The following is a 22,003-nucleotide window of genomic DNA, read 5'->3' as shown; positions in this document are numbered from 1 at the left end:
AAGATGCTGTCAAAGGAGTTATGACTTAGTTAAAATTATAATTTAAATATTCTGGTCAAAACAATTTTCTAAAATTAGATTGGAAAAGGGGATAAGGGCAAATGAATTCCCTTCTACAAAGAAATATGATTGGAAGTTTCTACCTTCATGATGAATTTTTACTAATTTTATTTTTTCTGTACTTACAGTTAATTTTAGAAGCCACCGTTTTGTCATCAAATGCTTCCGTAGCTATAGATGACATCAGTATATCCCAGGAATGTGAAGTTTCATATGAGTCTCTCCCAGGGGGCAGCATAGAAAACAAAGGTATGTTTTTCCTTATGATTATTGAAATATCAAGCATGAAATTCAATAGGCCTTCATGATATGAGAATATTAAATACGTTAGCATTAATAATAGTATAGGCTGTATAGTGTATTACATGTCCTTGACACTTAAAACATACAATTTAAAAAAATAAAATAGCAATACGGTGTATCACTGTCTAGTGCTTAAGCCTCTCTTTCAATAGTATAGAAAAAGAATGTAGATTCTAATCTTATAGCTAAAATTGTCACATATAGATTCTTAACTATAAAAATTATGAAGAATTATAATTATTTTGCCTGTTTTAAAGACTCTCCTATAAGGTTTCACTTCTCCATTAATTATATTTTGTATTCAAATGAGCATGTAATCAAATTCATATTTCAGTATCCCCCAGGTGTTTAAAACATGGCTTAGGGACAGTCAAAATCTTAAAACTTGACCTTAAAATTGTGTGTTTACATTCAAAACGTAGTATTTTCAAGTAGCAGATGGAGTTTGGCTTATTCTTTGACTTAATTTTTTTTGCAGAGTTTCAATTAAGGGAAAGAAAGACTGTCATTAAAGAAAATGGGTCCAAAATCATCAGATAGGTATTTTGGAAATGCACTCTTTATTTAGATTCTGGGAGTACACTGTGTCTCCAGTGACTTTGTAGTGCTAACACTAATTGATATTTCTCTCTGACCATCTCTGCCCCTGGGTCTTAATAAAAATGTGGCCTGAAAGCTGTCCCACTTCATTTTTCTTAATCCCTACAAGCAGAAATATTTGCATGTGAAAATCAGGCAAGTCATGTACTCTGCGGTTATGTTTCCTTTAACAACCTACTTACTGAGTGGAAGTGTTATGCGCTGACAGGAGCCGAGAACACAGAGCACATAATTCTAGATTGAGACTGGATTAGAGAATCTTTAAAAAATTTACTTCTTAAAATTTTATTATACAGATTTATAGGGGACAATGGTAAAATCCGACAGATGTATACAGTGTATAGAGTGATCCAATCAGCATAGTTAACACTTCCCTCTTTTTAAAGAATTTTTGCTGAAAAACTTGTAATTGTATTTACATGGCACGTTGCAGCATTTCAATCCACATGTATACTAAGTGCTGATCAAATCAGGGTAATTAATGTTTCTATCTCCTAATCATTAATTTGTGTTTGGAGACTTCAAGCTAGTCTCTTTTAGTAATTCATAAAATTTATAAGTTTATTGTGAATGATAGTCACTCCAGTGTGCTGTAGAACACCAGAATTTACTAATTTAAATTTTGGTACTAATTATCTAACCCTCTTCTAGGCTCCTCACCCTCACCCTTCTCAGACCCTAGTAATCCTTATTACATATTTCAATTAACTATTTTTAACATCCACATATGAGGATAACCGTATGGTATTTGTCTTTTCGTATCTGAATTAGTTCACTTAACATAATGACTTCCAGTTCAATCCATTTTTCTGCAAATAGGATATCATTATTTTTTATGAATGAATAGTATTCCATCATATACACACACACACACACACACACACACACACACACACCACATTTTCTTTACCCATTTTCTTTACCCATTCATACATTGATGGGCAGGTTGATTTCAAAGTTTAGCTATAGTGAATAGTGTTTGTAATTAAAGTTCCTTTATTAAAGATAGCTTTTATTTTATAGGTTATATAATTCTGTGATAACTTGTGTTAATATGCATTTACTTTATTCAAAATGTATGTCCTACATGCATAGTAAACCTTTCTAAGTTCTGTGCCTGGACGTGGCTTTGATAGATACCAGGGAATGCAAAGGAGCAGATTTCATGATTTGCTTAAGGACTTAAGAGCTTTTAAGTGTCAATCAGAATTACATTACCTGTTTCTGTGTTCAACTAAAAATTTTCTTTTTTCTGATCAAATACTACATCATCAGAATTGGAATGATAGAAAGGCATAAAGTTGACATTTAAGAGTGTAAGAAATTGTGGGGAACAGACAGGTGTGATAGTACGTTTCCTCACCCACCCTAAGGATCACAGCCTACCCTCCTGTAACAAAAGAAAGCTAATGAGAGAAGCATAAACATTTTATTTAATTAGTTTTATGTGATACAGTAGCCTTCAGAAAGAAAAACCCAAAGACCTAGTGAAACTTTGTATTTTTATGCTTAGGTTTGATGTAGAATGGACAGCCTTGTAACAGTGTGATTGACCATAAGGGTATAATGCCATGATAATGGACTATGCTGTAGTGGGAACTCAGCAAGACCCATCTGTTTAGACTCTTTTGGCCACTCTGTGTAGCACTTTTTCCTCCTGGTTATGAGGTAGGATCTCTCTGGGGGTCTTACTACTACATTCAGGAAAGGTGGTCAGATAATGTCTCTATGGCCAGTTCTCCCACGAAAAAGAAAGGTCAGAGTGACCTTGCTTCTGAGGCCCTCCCAATATCCTTGAATTCAAAGTAGTTAGATATATCATTTTCTGAGCTCTGACAAGCCACAGTGTGGGTAAAAGTTTTAAGTGATAACTGAAGCAAATTTTGGCCAATTTCTAAGAGGACTTGATCTTTCTTATGGATACCTCTTTCTAAATTAACTCAGAATGCATTTATGTGTATGTCACTCCAAACACCGTTAGAGTGTAAATGTAATTAGACCAAAATTGCCCAAATTATTTCTGAAAGATCAGTGATTTTATACAAATGAAAAATCTCTTACCCTTTTTGCAAATATGTCCAATAAGTAATTTTAAAATCTCCATTTTGGAATTTAGAGACTGGTAAGGGGAAGTTAAAAATGTCCCTTACCTGGCATAGATCGCTTCACTGCTTCTGATCTGTTTTGGAGCAGCGGCCTCATATTTATACTGGAAGCAAGGCATACATGATAAAACCAGCAGGTGGTCCTCTGATTTGGCCTCTTATCAAGCTTATTCACCATCAGTCTATTTAAAAACTAGTGCTGGTGAAACAGTTATGCCTTCTACTTATTTGTTGAAAGAGAAGGAATGATTTTTATCCTCTTGATCTCAGTTTGAAGCTGGGTTTGCATCACAAGAGGACATGAGCTGTATTTCATCCAGCAAGGTCTGTGATTTTCACACCTGAGTGCCTTAATAGAGTTGGTGAAGCCAATTATGAGCAAAAGCACCAACTCATCCAACTGATATTTATGTGTACATATTTACTTTCTGAATGTAAATACATACTACTCAAATGAGTGTTGTTTAATGAAGATAGTCAGAAGAGAGACAACTACAGGTTGCAAATGCAAGCTAAAGAATGCCAAGGAGAGCAAGCCAGATGAGCCTTAAACCAGGACCAATGAACAAAGGCACCTCTTTAAAGTTCAGTTTGCTCTTGGTTATTATGAATAATAATAACCAAGATATGGAAATAACCTAAGTATCCATCAACAGATAAATTGATAAATTGTGGGGTGTGTGAGTATAAAATAGAATATTTGAAATAAATGCAAGATAGAACCCAGCAAGAACAAGCATGTAGTACATCTAGGCACAGAAAGAAAAGTGCTGCATAATACCACTTAGATGAAATATTTCAAATAGTCAAAATTCATAGAATAGAAGAATAGAATGGAGGTAATTAGGGACTGGTGGAAAGAGGGAATGATGTTAGTAATCAATAGGCATAAAGTTTCAGACATTCAAGATTAGTAAGTTCTAGAAATCTGCTGTAGAATACTGTACTTATATTCAATGGCAATGTATTATACACTTAAAATTTTTAAGAGGGTAAATCTTATATTTTTCTTAAAATAAGATAAAATTTTAAAGGAGAATATACTATAAATACTCCTTTGCTGAAGATTTTTTTGATAATGTACTACTTACTCTTATTCTAAACAATTGCCATTTCAATGTAATTCACAGCAGAGGACTACATAATTCTCAAGAATGTTCTTTTGACAATAGTTCCCCAATAAATAAATAGTTTTATGGCCATAAGCTATAGATCATGCCTAGCTTTTTATATTGTTAAATCTTTGAAAGACTTCTTTTTATTTTTCCTTTTCAAGAGCAGAATATTCATTCTTTCTGCATTCTACTTCAATAATTTTAAAGTTATTTTAACATCCTGAAAATTTAATAAAGAAGAAAAAAAGGGGTGTCTGTGGTGGATTAGTTTTTGCAAAAGCACTTAATAACTATTCTATTGGATGCAATGAAGAAAGGCAGGAGGAAAGTTTACAGGAATCATATTTTTTGATTATACCTACCCAAGATGAAAGCCAAGAAAAAGTTCAGTCAAAACAGTGGAGAAGCATAGACATATTTTGAGGTGTTGTGGAACACAGGGTTGGAGAGACTCTGTTGTGATTTAGATATAAGGTGTTCCCCTATAACTCACGTATGAGATAGTGCAAGAATTTTCAGAGGTGAAATGATAATAAGACGTGAAATCTGGTTAGTGGATTAATCCAATGATATGGACTAACAGGACAGTAACTGTAGAGAAAATAACCAACAAAATAAAACAGTAACCAGCAGATTTGGAAAGAAATATTTGTAAACTCTATACCTAAAAAAGGGGTGGATATTCAAAATTTATGAAGAACTCATTGAACCCAATAGCAGAGACACAACCCAATTAAAAAAGGGCAAGGGACCCGGATAGACATTTCTCCAAAGAAGACAAAATGGCCAAACATGTATGAAAGAGTACTCAATATTATTAATCATCACAGAAATGCAAATCAAAATTACAACAAAATATCACTGTATACCTGTTGGGGTAATTTCCATCAAAAAATCAAGAGATAACAAATGCTGATGAGGGTGTGAGAAAAGGAACCCCTATCCCTGTGTTGGTAAGAAGATAGATTGGTGGCCTTGTTAGGGGAAATCATATGGAGGTTCTTAAAGAAATTAAGACCTAGCAATCTCTCTTCTGGGTATATACCCAAAGAAAATGGAATCATCACCTTGTAAAAATAACTATATCCTCAACTCTGTATGGCATTATTCATAATAACCAAGATATGGAAATAACCTAAGTATCCATTAACAGATAAATTGATAAATTGTGGGGTGTGTGAGTATGAAATAGAATATTATTCATCCTATAATGCAAATGGAACTGGCAGATATTTTACTAAGTGAAATAAGCCAGACTGAAAGAAAAGTATTGCATGATCTTCCTTATCTAACTTTTATAGTCAATATTAGAGATATATGAGAGAGAGAGAGAGAGAGGGAGGGAAGAATACAACTGTAGTTATGCGGCTAAGAATACAACAGTAGTTATGAGGGAAGAGGAAATGGGGAGATATAGGAAAGAGGATACAAAGTAGCAGATATGTGTGATGAACAAGTCTATTGTGATATTATATGGGCCTTAGTTGAGATTCTTGCTAAATGAGTAGATTTAATTGCTTTGCCATTAACATGTTTTGTCCTATAGCCCAGATGTGGAATGCCCATAAAAATTTAAATTTAGTATGTAATACATAATTATATAATGACATAATATGTAATGTAATTACATGGTAATACAATAATAATGATAATATTGATTGATATTATACATGTATGATTTCCAACCTATTTTAATGCACATGTTTTAATTTTGGTGAAATGTTAACAGAATTGAAAACTTGGGAACAGTATTTTAACACACACACACACACATACACAAGGGTATCAATGTGAGATGACAGATGTGTAAATTTGATTTACCATACTACTATCTCTGTGTATCCCATAACATTTTTTTGTATACTTAACTATAGATAATAAAATTTATTTTATAAAATTAAAGAAATGTTTATCAAATAAGAAATACTTTAACTTAATAGTGTCCTATTATAAATAGAGTTAGAACAGAGGTGTAAACAAGTAGCTATTATAACTAGAGATTTGGAGAATGAAGTCAATAGAAGGTAGTTTCTCAACAGGGAATTTTGAAAATGTTTTCCTTTTCATTGCTGCCTATGAAGCTATATGTTTATGGAATGTTCTGTCAGGGATTAATGGTTCTTGTACATACATTATGGCATACAAAATGTACATTATTTAAAAACTTTATCGATATAAACTCTTTTAATCCACCCCCTCCCAAATCTAACAGGTAGGCACTGTTATCTACATTTTACAGACATTGTTATCAGTCAATGTCCATTCAGGAGACAGAAAACCACTTTAGTAATTTAAACAGGGAAAATAATAGAAGAATAAAGAATTTAAAATAAAGAATCATTGGGTAGTAAAAGGAGCTAACTACAGAAAGAAGTAGAAAAGAATAATTTAAAAAAAAGGATCAGCAGCAGGGTGTGGGCACATGCCTATAATCCCAGCGGCTCAAAGGTCTGAGGCAGGAGGATTGAAAGTTTAAAGCCAAACTCAGCAAAAGTGAGATGCTAAGCAACTCAGTGAGACCCTATCTCTAAATAAAGCACAAAATAGGGATGGGGATGTGGCTCAGTGGTCAAGTGCTCCTGAATTCAATCCCTGGTACAAGCCACCCCCTCAAAAAAAAAAAAAAAAAAAAAAAAGACTAGCCTCCAGGACTGAAGAAATGAATGAGTGAGCATGCCCTCCCAACACTGAGAGAGACCTTATTTAATGACTAAGGGCCCAGTGGAATAATCTACTGGGATGCCATGGGCCAGATTTGGTCAAAGCCAGTGGGCCAAGGGAGAGGTCATCCACCAAGATTCTTGCAAAGCTCACAGAAGAATTTCTATGATGTGTTTCTTTTACATTGATAGCAGTCAAGGTGCGGGAGCCCAAGCACACTAACACAGAACCTAAAGAAGCAACTCCTTTCTTTACTACTAACCCAGCTTGGCATTGTCTGAGCTATTCAAAAAAAGTGTTGATAAGGTGCAGTTCTGGTGTCTTAAAGCAGGGTGGATTTGGAGTTGAGATATAGCAAACTTACAACTGGCACATTTGTTCAATACTACATAGTCCATAATTGTGGAACCCCATTCTAAACCCAGGCAGTCTGTCTCCAGAACCCACACCCTTAACCAAACACTGTGTGACCTTTCTATCTTTTCAAAGTCTTCATGACATTGAGAATGATATCAGTCAGAAACTTTATGAAGAGTTGTGCTCCTAATGATTTGCGCAATAGGAAGTTGGAAGCCCATGTTCAAGACTTGACTTTTGGAGGAGAAACTGTACTCTAAGGTCCTTAGGGTGTCAGTTGGTCACAGTGAATGTCATATGGACATTTAAGGAACCCATATCCTTCAAAATATGATACTTAATTCTTTCTCCTTGGTAATTATTTCTTTAATCACTTTGTGTGCCTAAATCTGAATTTTGTGGGATGGTGGGCAGTGTTGGGGAATGAACCCAAGGTTTTGCACATGCTGGGAAAGTGTTCTGCTGAGTTATAGACCCCAGTTCACATGTCATAAATCTGAATGAACTTAATTGCTTTTGATTCTGCTAGTGTGTTTCAGGGACTTAACAGACAGTGTTATGCATAGAAAAATAAAAGATCACTCTCAGGACAATAGAGTCACGATTGTACTAAATTCAGTTTAAAGTACTATCAAATGAAATTCAGATCTCTACAGTCTTATTTTGATTTGCTTTCTTTTTTATGTTTTGAGAGCAAATTTTATGCTTTGAATCTGTTTATCCATAGAAATGCTAATTCTTCATTCCATTTTTATGAATCCTTTCATTAAAGATTCTGGCAGTGAGTTGAGGTGAGGTAAATGAGCAGGGAAGAATTTAGAAGAATGATTTTTTTCCCCTTGAATTTTCAGTAAAAATGTTAAAAGGAGCACGTGGAATTTAGGCTGAGATTCTAGCATATGAAGCAGGTTTTATTTAAAGGTAGTAACACAGACTTCTCCTGGGAGGGAGAAGGGGGCCATGACCAGTGTTCTAGAACCCCAAGAAGTGAGTGTATCCTGCCCTTTTGATAGATCATCTCCTGCTACCCCCGCCCCCACTTTTCCCTCTCCTTCCTGCCTACTAGGCCCAAGAGATGCTGGTGAGATGGCAAAAAGGTGAGAAGCAGATGGGCAGGAGGAAGGGTGAAATGGAGTGATTCAGGCAGGTATTGGCCCAGGGGGCATTAATTAGCAATTTCCTGTCTGCAACCTTTTGGGAAGGGTAGTATAGGCAGGTAATCTTGATGATCCAAAGGGCTCTGGAGACACTGACATTCCAGTCTCCAACTTCCCAGACTCAGATGGCCTCCATTCCTTGATTCAACCAGATTCCCTGTTCTACACTAACTGCCTGTCCTCAATTCTGGCTTCACTATTACTTTACAAAGTGCTTTGTTTAGTTCCAGAAAATTACTTGTATACTCAATAATGAAGATTGTGTGTCAGGAAATATAAATGATATATTTTCTCATGCCCACCTAGAAACATATAAATCATTTTGTTCTTGTAAGTAAGTCAAGGTTTACTTTCACAACACTGTAAGTTGTAAGATATTTTAATATTTCCAAATAACATTTTCTGAATTTATAATTTGTTTGTGTCTTAAAACTATTTAGTCTGAACTGTGTGTGTGTGTGTGTGTGTGTGTGTGTGTGTGGTGTGTGTGTTTAAAGACCTAAACAGTTTTTTATTTCTACTTTTCTATTTGCTTTTGGGCACACCGTCTAAGTCCCTATTTAGTACTAAATTCAATGGAGCTTGAGAAAGACAGGCTGAACAGATCAAGAAAAGGAGTGATTTGTTATTTTTCTGATGTATTTCTTCAAACTTAGATGCTGGTTGTATATTTTCCCCAAAGCACTCTATCAGCTAAATGCAGAAATATGTGCATTAACAGTGGTATTTTCATCTCTGAGATGAAGTTACGGGTCCCAAGTGATTTTGTATGTATTGATGCTTTGTATGCTATCCCCATGTATTTTATGTATTCATTATAGACCAATAGTAATTGTTTTACTCTGCACTGAGATGTGGTTTTTTTTTTTTTTTTCCCCCTCTTCACATAAAAGGATTGGGAGAGGGCTTGAATTTCCCAGAGCAGTTCTTTTGCTTTATATTTTGAAAAAAGAGAGAATGTGTGTGACAGAGTCTTTGTGTGTCTTTGTGCATCTTTGCATTGGGGCCATTTTTTTTCCTGCCTATTTCCTGAAAAGTGTTTTCAAAAATATCTTTTTGAGTAAGATTGAAGATATTTAAACTTAGTTATAAAATGAAAGGCTTCCTATAATGCATTTCTCTTTAAAAGTACAGGTTGCTTCTTATTTTAATAAAAGAAAAATTAGCTGCTGTTTTCTATGCTCTGTCTTGTGTTCTTTTCTGTAGCCTAAATATAGAGGAAAAAGAGGTGTCTCAAAATAAACCTATATTTGCTACTTCTTGAGTTCCTTCTTTTTTAATTAAATGCATATAGATAAATAGTCCTTATAGAAAAAAGGCTATCTAGTTGTTTTTATTAGTGAAAGTGCTTCTCATTCTATTTTTCTCTTTGTCCTCAAGTTTAAAATCTAGACACTTTTTTCCTCTTCAGAAAACCTCATCTAGAAAGATGTAATTGTGAAAACCTAATGGGAAGTCAATTCTGATGAAGGCTCATCATTCTATGACATAAAACTAAGAAATGGAGAAAAAGTCCATTAATTCACATTTATAAAAGTCTCATCACTAAAAAAAAAATGAAAAATATTTTTCTAGACAAGTAAAATCTGGTAAATAACCCATGATATTTTCATCAGTCTTTGCTACAGATAACTATCTTGTGAAATAGGAAAATTCAGGATGGTAGAGAAAAATAAGTGATTCTTCTCTCACATTTGAAAATTCTATTGAGATTAAAATCTGGTTATTTATTAAGGAATTCTTTTTCCATGATCACTTAAGATTAAATTTTAATATATTACAAATGATATCTATGGAGAGAGTAATTTGCTTTTCTGTGTCACTACTTAGAGATCATTTGAGATATTATTTTATTTTCAGGAAGGCCATTGTTGTTCCTCAGTATCAAAATTACAAATGAGAATTCTGTTAATTTTTTCTCATAAATCTAAACGACTTCAGTCCTTCTCTTTTCCTACCTATCTACAACTCTTGTCCAGTTTGATTTCAGTTTAGTGATAGGTGGGAAGCACAGAGCAAGCATGAGGATCCTTCCCTACCTAATGCCAGGTACTCCAGGTCATCTTAGAGACCTTCACCACTGTAGCTGGGGAGACTAAGATTTCTTCCTGATGTCAACATGTACCTGTGCTTGGGTAGCCACTGAAAGACTTGCAAAGACCATATGATAACCATCCTCACTCACATGTTTCTACAGCACTTATTTTGTATCTGACAGTGTTTATATGCAATAACTAATTTATGGCTAAGTCAGTGAGGCATCAAGAGAGTGTCAGGGCCCCGTCTGTGGTCACACATTTTGGGGTAAAGGTGGGACTGCAAAGAAGATCGCAGGGATCATTTTCATTTTGTCTACTAAGCCTTCAAAGGCATTTAACTTTATAGGATTCTCAAATAATGTCATTTCCTTACATCCGTGGGTATTTAAAAGAAAGACTTAAATAGCCTGTTCTTAAATTTCAGTGTTTCTTTGTTTTAAGAGTATCTTTGTTTGGTTCATATGGTAGATACAATAAGGAGTTGTTCCTCTACTAGGGAACCCAGTGAGTGAAAGAAAGAAACTAAGGGAATGAGACAGGAGTGAGCCTGGAAAGCCTGAACTTCCAAGGGGATCAGTGTGGCTGTAGGAGAGGATCGTGGCAGAAAGGAATAGGAAATAAGTATGAGAAATAAGACGACTCACCTAGAGTTGTGGTTTTCAACCTTGGCTACTTGTGATGAACACCCAGAGTGCTTTTAAAAATCATGATTCTGGGATCAATTAAATGACAGTTGCTGGATTTGAAACTCAGACATTCATAAATTTTACAGCTGTCTAGTTGAAGGCAATGTACAACCAAGATTGAGGACCATTCTGTTCAGGTCTTATGGGTCATTGTAAGGACACTGACTTTTAAATGAGTAAGATCGAGAGCCATCCGAGTATTTTGAACAGAGAACTTACAGGATCTGACTTACTATGCTTACTACATTGAGAATAGATAGAAGTGGGCATTGATGCCCCTCAATCAAAGACCACAAATAACATCAAAGACCAACAATACCTTTAACAAATTTGTGGTTGATTCCTGCTCAGCAAGAAAAAAATGACAATGTGAGGAACATTGGAAAGTCTCAGCAAGAGGGTATGAGGAAAAATATGCTATAGACTTGGGACTCACATTGGATGATTTGCTGAAGGGTTCCAGGAAATAGGAATTTGCTCCCGATTGGATGATTTAAAAAACCAGGATGATTTTATAACTGTGCTCCTCAGCAAATTTTATATTCTCCCCAAATTTTATTTTACTAATTTCATTTTAGAAATGAAATTCATGTTGTAACTGGTTAAGATGCACCAGTCAGGACAGTGGAATATTTGAGCACTTTTGAGTTTGCACAGTAATCTTTTTGTCTGCATTCAGACATGAAATGATTGACCCTCTTTTCGTCTTTTCTGACTACAGAATGGCCTTGTTTGAAGTTGATGATATGTGAACATTTTTATATTCAACAGGAGAGCTCTGTAGTTCAACTGCTATGGTCAGTCCAGCTTCTAGCAGCTTCAAAGTCTAGCTGACAGTGCCAGTCAAGTGCCAAGTGATGACTGTTGGGGTTAAAATAGAAGCCATGAGGAGATCAGTTAGGTGGACATTCCAAAACTTGAAAGAGGAAATGTTGTTGACCTGTACCTGGGTGCTAGTAGTGGACATGGGAAGAAGTGGCAGATTATGTATATGTTTTGAAGGTAAAACCAGAAGAATTATTGATTGGACATATTGCAGGTGAAAAAGAGGACAGTTAAAGAGGATTCCAATATTTCTGTGTATAACAACTTAGAGTACCATGTTGCCATTTCTGACCTTGAGCAACATGTAAGAGGAAAATCTCTGGAGCTCACATTTGGATATGTTAAATTTGGGATCACAATTAGATATCCAGGGAAAGATGTGTGGTAGAGAATTAGATCTATGAGTCTGAAGATCCAGGAGGAGGTTTAGTCTAGAGATATAAATTAGGTAGACATCAGTTTTGTAGATGGCTTTAAAAGCCTGAGTCTAGAAGAATTCTCCAAAGTAAGGAAGATAAAACATTTTAAGAATCCAGACATTAGAGTAAAAGGAAGAACCTGCAAAGAAGATGAGAAAGAGCAACTCAAAAAGAATGAGGGATGCACACAGAACATACTGTTTTGGAAGTCAAGAGAGTACAGTGTTTTGAAGAGGTAGAACGCATGGTTAACTATCAAATATTGCTGGTAAGATGAGGGCTGAGAATTCACTTTTGGATAAAACACTCTGGGGTAATTGGAGACCTTAATAAGAGTGATAAAGTCCTGAATGAAGGGAAGAGAAAATTGGAGGAGATAATAACTTTTAATAACCTCTTTCTTAGACTTTATAAAAGAAAATGGAATTTTTTTTTTTTCCTGTGGTTAGGGGTCAAGAGATATTATCTAGACTTATGGGGAGTAGACTTGTTGGAGAGATGCCATTAAGTGGCCACTAGAGAATGGAATCTTGTATCCAAATAGAAAATACCTAAACTCCTTGGCAGTTCATCTGGGGTACCAGAGGGAAGGTGGAGGGTATGGGGATAGATGCTAGAGGTGGAGAGAAATGGTGGTGATAATTGTGGAAACTTTAGAGATGGGCAATAATGTAAAATACTTGAAGCCACCTGGTAAATACTGAAGACTCTGACAGTGAAAAGGAAGAGAACATTCTGTAGTTGAGAATTAAATATTCTCAACTTGGAGTTGTTTCTCTAGTGTCTTTAATGAGGAGTCAACAGTATGCTACAAATGTTTCAATAAGAAAATGGTAAATATGTACCTACTCATATTAATTTTTTTATGGACTCACCAAGAACTATATTTATTTTCTTAAGTTATATTTGTATTTAAAAGTAAATATGTTACCTTCAGCTCATCAGGGTTTTTAAGAAACATCCACCATTGTGTTCAAGTTGTCAAATTGTTTTAATGAATTCATGTTAATAATAGAAACCAATATTCTGATCATATTTATAAAAGTGTGAGTGCTCTAGTGATAGATTGCTATTAGACAAAGAATAATTTTTGAGATGAAAATCACATTAAAACCATATCATAGTAATATAAATGAACAGGAAATATGATATGTTAAATAACTTACTACTCTTTGCCTCAGAATAGGTAGAAATTAGTGATACATTTTTAAAGGAGTTATCTTTTTTCTGTCCTGTTAAATTTTGGTTCATATCATCTTTGTTAGAATATATCTTTTCTCAGACTAAGCTAATGATCTAAAATGTTTTGTACTTCTTGGTAAGAGCCCAATTATCCAAGGAGCTAAAACAAGAATATTTTAAGCTGAAATTCAAGTTGCTTCATTATGATTCATAGGGACCTTTCATTTCCTAGCATATCCTGCTCCTCAGTCCCCTGTGAATCCCTTATTCTTATTCATTTTCAAAACCCAACTGAAGTCAAAGTTCATAAATACTTTCCTATCTGTAGCACTATTTAATGGTTCCCTTTTATGATTATGTATGCCTGATATTATGTTATTTTATGACTTTGTCCCATTTCCACCCACAATTACATTGTTGATTATTTGGTCAAATAATGCTGGCCTTCTTTCAGAATTCATTAAGGAAATTACAGTGTTTCCAGGGGCTAAAGAAATGTTTGAAGAATATTTCTAAGAATTTTCAAAATTGAAAAGGTTATAAAGCCATATTTCAAGAAGCCCCATGAAGACAAAAAAAGAAATAAAAAGAAAACCCATGTTGGCACACCACAGTGAAACTACTGTAATCTGTTAACAAAGGGAAAATCTTTAAAGCAGGTAGAAAAAAGTGTAAATCACTTTCAAAGAATAATTATTAAGCTTTCTAATAGAAAGAATGGAAACCAGCAATATGGGATGTTATCTTTAGAGCGTTGGAAGAAAATAACTGCCAACGAATTTGTTTTCCACTGTGATCCAGTACATTTACTTTCTATTAGTCTCTATCAGGTTTTTGTTGCTATGTAACAAAGGACCACAAATGTAGTTCCTTAAGATGATGCTCATTTATTACAATTGGTTCTCCTTATCAGCATCCACTGGTTCAACAAACTGCAAATCAAAAATATTGGAGTAAAAAAATGTTTCTATATTGAATGTATAGACTTTTGTCTTTGTCATTATTTTCTAAACAATGCAGTATAGCAACTATTATATAATACAAACAGTGTATCAGTTATTATAGGTAATCTGAAGATGATTGAAAGTATATGGGTGGATGTATAGATGTTAAGTGAATACTTAATCCTCTGAGGACTTTGGTATGAGGGTCTGAAAGGTAGGGAGGAAGTGGAGAATCTCAGACTCAATCCCTCCACTCCAAAGGACAACTGTATCTCACAATTCTGTGGGTTAGAAGGTTAGGATAAAGTCATTGGTTTTCTGCTCAGTGTCTCATAGCCTGTCATCAAAATATCTGTCACTATGGTCTCTTCTGGAGGCTGTGGGAAAAATATCTACTTCCGAGATCTTTCAGGTTGTTGGCAGAACTGAGTTTCTTGTAGTTCCAAGAGTGAGGTCCATGTTTTATTTCTTGCCATCTGCTCAGGTCTTTCTTCCTCTCCTCGATGCTGTCTCTATTCCTTCTTGTGTGGCATGTCAAGTATTTCTTATTTTCTTTTCTTCCACATTTTCTTTATTATGATAATATACACATAATATAAAATTTAGTATGCTAACAAGTTTTACTGTGCAGTTCTGTACTAAGTTTATATTATACATACTTCATCAACATCCACTTCTTCAGTCTTGCAAAACTGAGACTCAGTACCTATTAACTCTCCATTCCTCTCTCTGCTCAGTCTAGGCAGTTTACATTCTATTATCTTTTTCTATGATTTGGACTACTCTTAGAACCACATATAAATGGATCCTATGGTATTTTTCCTATTGTAACTGCTTATTTCACTGAATGTTCTCAAATTTCATCTGTATTGTAGCATGTCAGGATTTCCTTTTTTAAAAGAATGAGTATTATCCATTGTATGTATGTTCAACATTTTGTTTAACCATTCACTATTGATGGATACTTGGGTCACTTCCATATTTTAGCTACTGTGAATAATACATTTTTGAACATGGGTATAAAATTATACCCATGTTAACTTCCATTTCTTTCTAGTACATACCCAAGACTTGAATTGCTGCACCATATGATTTGATTTTTTGAGGCACTACATATTATTTTCCATAGCAGCAGTGCCATTTAACATTTGTATCGATAGTGCACAGGGTTCTACTTTCTTTGTTTTCAAAACACTTGTTACTTTTTTGGTTTCTTTTTTTCTTGATTGTTCCTTCTACTAGGTACAAGGTCATATTTCATTGTAATTTTGTTTTCCATTTCCCTAATTGTTAGTGGTATTGAGCACCTTTTCATGTGCTTATTGAACATAGGTTTATCTGGAGCAATATATATTCAAACCCTTGATTCATTTTTTATTTATTTTTTATTAGTGTTAAGAGTTCTCTTTATATCCTGAATACTGATCCTTTGTGAGGTATGTGATTTGATAATATTTCTCCTATTCTGGGGGTTGCTTTTTGACTGTTAATGGTATGTTTTTTAATCTGGGTGATATTGAGGATTGAGCCATTAGTTACTCTACAACTGAGTTATATCCACAGCTTTCCAGTCCTTAAATTTTTTTTTAAATTTTGAGACAGGTTCTCCATAAGCAGCCCAGGCTGGCTTGGAACTTGCCATCTTCTTTCCTCAGCATCCAGAGTAGCTGGAACTATAGGTGTGTACCACTGAGCCTGACTAGTTAGTTTTTATGATGCATAAGGTCTTAAGAATTTTATAAAGTCTTATTAGCCTGTTGTTTTTCTTTTGTTGCCTGTGTCTTTAGTGTCATAAATGAAATCATTGTCAAGTCCAATATCATAACATTTTGGCTCGTTTCCTTCTAAGAACTTTATGGCTTCGTATCTTCCTTTTAGGTTGAGGATGCATTTTGAGTTAGTTTTTGTAGGTAATATTAGGTAAGAGTTCAACTTCATGCTTTCACTTGTGAATGTGTCATTTTTCCCAGTAACATTTATTAAAAAGCTGACCTTTCTCCACTGAATGGTGATGACACCTTTATCAAAACTCAGTTGTCCATATATACAAAGGTTTGTTTTTAAAACCTCTGTTCAATTCCATTGGTCTATATTACTCTATGCCAGTACCATACTGCTTCAGTTACTGTAACTTTGTATTAGTTTTTGAAGTCAGGGTGTGTGCCCTTTAGCTTTATTCCTCTTTTTCAAGATTATTTTGACCATGAGATTCAATATGAATATCAAGATGGATTTTTCAATTTCTGCCAAAAATGTTATTAAAATTTGATAGGAATTATATATCATGTTGGGTACTACTGATATCTTAATATCTCTTACAATCTATAATCATATTGTTTTAGTCAGTTTTTTGTCATTGTGACCAGAAGACTCAACAAGAACAACTTAGAAGAGGAAAAGTTTATTTGGGGGCTCACTGTTTCAGAGGTCTTAGTCTGTAAATGGCTGATTCTATTGCTTGGGGCCAAAGGAGAGGCAGAACATGATGACCGAGGGTGTAGAGGAGGAAGGCAGCTAAGGATATGAAAATCAGGAGGCAGAGAGAGCTCTACTCTCCAGGAGCCAAATATAAACCCTAAAGGCACGTCCCCCAGTGACCTGTTTCCTTTCACCACCACCTACCCACCTACAGGTACACACAGTTAATCCCTTCAAGTGGATTAATGTACTGATTAGGTTAAGGCTTTCATGACCCAGTCATTTCACCTCTGAACTTTCTTGCATCATCTCATATATTAAATGATTTTGGGGGATACCTCAATACATGAGATGATTTTCCATTATTTGCAGCTTTTTTAATTTCTTTCAAAAATGTTGTATATTTTTCAATGTATAGACATTTCACTGCCTTGGTTAATTTATATGTTTTTTATTCTTTTTGATGCTATTACAAAGAATTGGCTTATTAACTTCCTTTGTGGGTGTTCATGGTTAGTGTATGGAAGTGCAAACATTTTTTGAATGTTAGTTTTGTATCCTGCTCCTTTGCTGAGTTCATTTATTCTAATGGTAGTTTGGAAACTTCAGATTTTTCCACTTTGCAGATCATATTATATGTGAACAGAGATTATTTTGCTTCCTTCTAATTTAGATACTTTTTATTTCTTTTTCTGTCCTAATTGCTCTGGTTTGGGCTTCCAGTCTTTTGTTATAGAGAAGTGATGAAAGGGGGCACCCTTGCCTTAGAGAAGCAGCTTGCAGTCTTTCATCATTGAGTATATCTGCTGTGGGTTTTTTCATATATAGCTTTTGTTATGTTGAAGTAGTTTTATTCTACTGCTAGTTTATTGAATATTTTAATCATGGATTGAATTTTGTCAAGTGCTTTTATTGCATCAATCGAGGTAATCATGCACTTTTCTCCATTCTGTTAATCTATTATATTGATATTCATGTTTTAATCATCCTTCCATCTCAGAAAAAAAAATTCTGTTATTTTGATACTCTGATGAATTAAATTTCCCACTCTTAGGTTGAGGATTTTTGCATCAGTCTTCCTAAAGGCTCTTGGATTCGTGGCTTTCTTTTTCTTGAGGTGCATTTGCCTGACTTGGGACCACTGCTGACTCACAGAACAGTCTTGGATGTCCTTTCTATTTCACTTTTGGAAGTTTGAGAAGTATTGGTCAGTTCTTTCTTTAATGTTTGGTAGACTTTACATTGAAGCTATCAAATCAGGCCCAGGGCTTTTCTTTGTTGGGAGATAGTTGTTACTGACTCAATTTCTTTGCTAGTTATGGGTCTATGCAGATTTTCTATCATTTCAATTTAGTCTTGGTGGGTTTTGTCTCTTTCATCTAGGTAATCCATTTTTTTTTTTTTTTAGCATGTAATTGCTCAAGGAATTCTCTTATTCTTCTTTTGTTTCTTCAGAAGTGGTTACAGTATTCCCACTTTCATTTCTGATTGTAGTAATTTGAGTCATTTTTTCCTTAAAGATTTGTCAATGTTGTTGAACTTTTTGAAGAACCAATTTTTTTCTTTAATTTTTCTCTATTATTTTTTTAATCTCCATTTTGTTTATTTCTGCTTTAATCTTTATTGTATCCTTTCTGATGGTGGCTTCGAGTTTAGGTTTTCTTCACTTGTCCAGATGACCCCTTCCCAGTTTAAACTACTAATGGCATCTCAAGCTCTTACACTTTCAATCTCTCTGAATCTGCAATGATTTGTAGAAAAATTCATTTCTAAAAGGTTTATTAATTAGGATAGCCTCCTCCAGATAATCTACAATCTTAAAATCAACCATTAACAACCTTAATTACCCCTACAAAATCTCTTTTGCCATGTAACAGTATAATCACTGGAATTGCACAAGAAGAAGGAGTTCATGGGGGTTCTCCATGTAGTAGAATTCTGTCTATTACAATAGTTCAATCCCTGACCACTGTCATTCCTCCATAAGCAAAATATTTTCACCCTCTCCCAAGTTTGCAATGATGTCATTCTATTAAAGTCTCAGTAAACAGTTTAATTACTCAACAAAATCTCAACAATGTATTGATATCACTGTATTATTACCTGGATAGTATAATCAGGTTTGGGGAGTTTTCTCATAGTTGTGCATTAGGAACAGCTCCAGGACACAATTCCTTTCATTTGTTGACTTGTGAAATTAGAGACAAGGTATCTACCTCTAATCAACCTCAACCTAATAGACAATAGTAGAACAGACTTGGGATAGCAGATGATATCTTGGTTAAAAATGGGATGTGTTTGGAAGCTAAAAAAGTATCACTGGTCAAAAGCAATTTTGAAAGCCAGCAGGAGTTCCCAAATTAGGTTGTTAGATATGTTCTTGGCTTTGCCATCTGACTTTTGATTCTCTTCTGTGGTTCTTGCATGTTCTTCATTGTTCTTCCTTTTTAACGAAAGATTCTGTGTTTCTTACCAGTAACTAGCACCCCTCTAATCCAAACACAGATTATGTAATTGTTACTTTCTCTTTTTCTCTTTTCCTTTAATGCCACAATTCTAACAATATATCTGTGCTATCAATACTTATAATCCATCAGTCATACCAACACTCACATATCCCTTATTTCCTCATACACTCACTTTCTTTCTTGTGAAGTCCAATATTTTAATGGTGGCCTTACATTGACCTTCAACTGCCTTACTGTCTTTCGATAAAAATCTATTTTATTCTTCCCTCTTCCTAGCCTCAATTGATAATCTTATATCTGGTTTCACTGAGAAAATAGAAATAACCAGAGAAGTACTTTCACAAGCTCCAACAGTGCTCCTGTCCAACCATAAACTACCTTTTCTCTGTACCTTGGGAACATCGTTCTCAGTCCTACCACTGGTAAACCCCGCTCTTTCAACTTGAGCTCATCTCTGTTGTCTTTTCAGTAACATTGCTCTGACAAGTTTCCCTCTGTACCAGAATTTTCAATAACATAAAAACATGTTCTTATTTCTTACATATTAAAAGATCCTCCCTTGATCCCACTTCTCTGTTTACTTACCACATCATTTTTTCTTTTACAGAAAACAAACTCCTCATAAAATTAGCTCTAGTTACTGTTTTCCACCTTTCTCTTCTAATTCTCTCTTTTAAACCCAGTGCACTCAGCCCTAAGCTGTTCCCATTCAACACAAACTGTTCTTGTCAAAGTTATGAAAGGGTTAGATCCAGTTTCCATTCTCTATCTTCATCTAACCTATCAGTAGCATTTGATGAGATGGTAACACCTTCCTCATTGAGATACTTGGCTTGGTTTCTGTAACACTAAGTATAATTCTTGGTTTTCCACCTGCTTTTATAACTTCTTTTTGTCACTTTGATGAGTTTCTCATTTATATCTCCAGCCAGGACTTCTCATCTGAGCTCCAGATTCATGTATCCAGTTCTCTATTTGACATGATGACTTGAATACCTAATAGGCTTATCAAATATAGCATATCCAAAATTAAGGTCCTATTCCCCCACAACCCCCATATCCCACTTCTTCACAGTCTTTTCTGATTTATAAAGGATACCTCCATTGTTCCAAATGCTTAGATCAAAGACTTTGAGATCATATTAACTTCTCTTATGTTCCTCATCTGATATCCATTAATCCTATCATGTCTAACTTGAGAATAATTCATTCTTGTCTTCATTGTTACCACCCAGCCCAGAACAATGCCACTTCTTGTTTGGACTTTCACATATCATTCTCTTTCCTTGTTCCCCATTCCATTTCTGTGTTTTCTCAATACAGCAACTTGAGTGATTAAGTCTATATTTGTTACTTGCTGAAAACATGGCAATTATTTCCCATTTTACTCAGAATTAAAGCCAAAAACTTAAGGTGATCTCTGATTTCATCTCCCCACAATGTCCTCTTCCACTTTGTCCTTGAAACTTCGTAGTCTCTTTGATGCATCTGGATCATGAGAAGCCTGTCATGCCTAAGGCTCTTGCCCTCGCAGTCCCTTCTCTGTTGGGTCCTCTACGTGGCTGCATGGCTTTGCTTACACCCGTCTCCTTCAGGTGTTCACCTAGATGTTCATTTTTATCTGAAGACTCTCTTTGATTCTGTTCTATAAAATTGCAATGCTTCTTTCTAACACAATTTTCTTATTTTCTTAGCAGTATCACTGTTAATAAGTATCAGCTTATTTATCTTGTTTTTTTCCTATCTCTTCACTCCAATATACAATATCCATGAGGAGAAATTTATTTCCTGTCTTTTTTTTATTTTTTAATTTTTATTTTTTTTACTGCTACATTCTTAGGCCCTATACCTGTACATACATGTAATATGTACTAAATAACTTTTTTTTTCAAATAAGTAGTAAATGAATGATCACGTGATAGTTATTGCTCTATCATAATGATCTACTTGCTTATAAATTCTCCACAATAAGTTCTAAGTTCCTTAATGGCAGGCATTATAATAGGTAATATAATATGTATCAAGAACCATGAAAGACCTGAAATACTACCCTGCTGGCAAGGTAGCAAGTTAGACTGCTATTGTTTCATAGATGCTAGCAGAAGAGTTGAGACTGGTGTCACACAAAAAGGACCTATGATTCATGGTAGAGCAAACAGCAGGGGGCATGTTTGCATTGGTCCTTCTGTCTCTCCATTAGTTTCTTGTAATAGGATAATCCAGAGGTGACCAGGTGTATGTAAGTATGAAGTGGGTTTGCATCACAACTAAGGAGGCTATGCTTTTGAAACCAAATCTTTTAAAATGGGCTTCATACAAACTTGTTCAACCTTTGCTGGGAGCATAGTCGCGTGCTTGTGATCCCAGTTCAAGGTCAGCCTCAGCAAGTTAGCAAGATCCTGTCTCAAAAATAAAAATAAATAAATAAATAAAAAGGGCTGGGGATGTAGTTCAGTGGTAAAGAACCCATTGCTTTAATCCCCAGTATCAAAAAGAAAAACAAAAAAACATTAAAAAAATCTCATTTGAACTTTGTTTTACAGGGAGACATTATCATTACTAAATGGAATGATACCTTGCTCCCTCTTATAGAGGAAGTCACTATCTCTTTTTCATGGCTATTTGACTGTTCTTGAAAGGGTAGTAAATGATGTGCAGAAACAT

General features: G+C 34.8%; 1 protein-coding gene across 1 annotated transcript in view; it reads left to right on the top strand.

Annotated features, from left to right (window-relative positions):
• The window catches only part of MALRD1 (MAM and LDL receptor class A domain containing 1), a gene marked incomplete at its 5' end in the record, with an annotated part of 672,621 nt that overhangs the window by 127,618 nt on the left and 523,000 nt on the right, over positions 1 to 22,003 (top strand). Inside the window, one exon of the mRNA XM_079107637.1 lies at positions 189 to 309. Coding sequence (XP_078963763.1) covers positions 189 to 309 — 121 coding nt within the window. The remainder of the gene's footprint in view (positions 1 to 188; positions 310 to 22,003) is intronic.

Source organism: Sciurus vulgaris (assembly GCF_902686455.1).
Source record: "Sciurus vulgaris genome assembly, chromosome: 12".
NCBI lineage: Eukaryota > Metazoa > Chordata > Mammalia > Rodentia > Sciuridae > Sciurus > Sciurus vulgaris.
The sequence above is the reverse complement of the archived record's forward strand: the minus strand, read 5'-3'. Positions and strand labels throughout refer to the sequence as shown.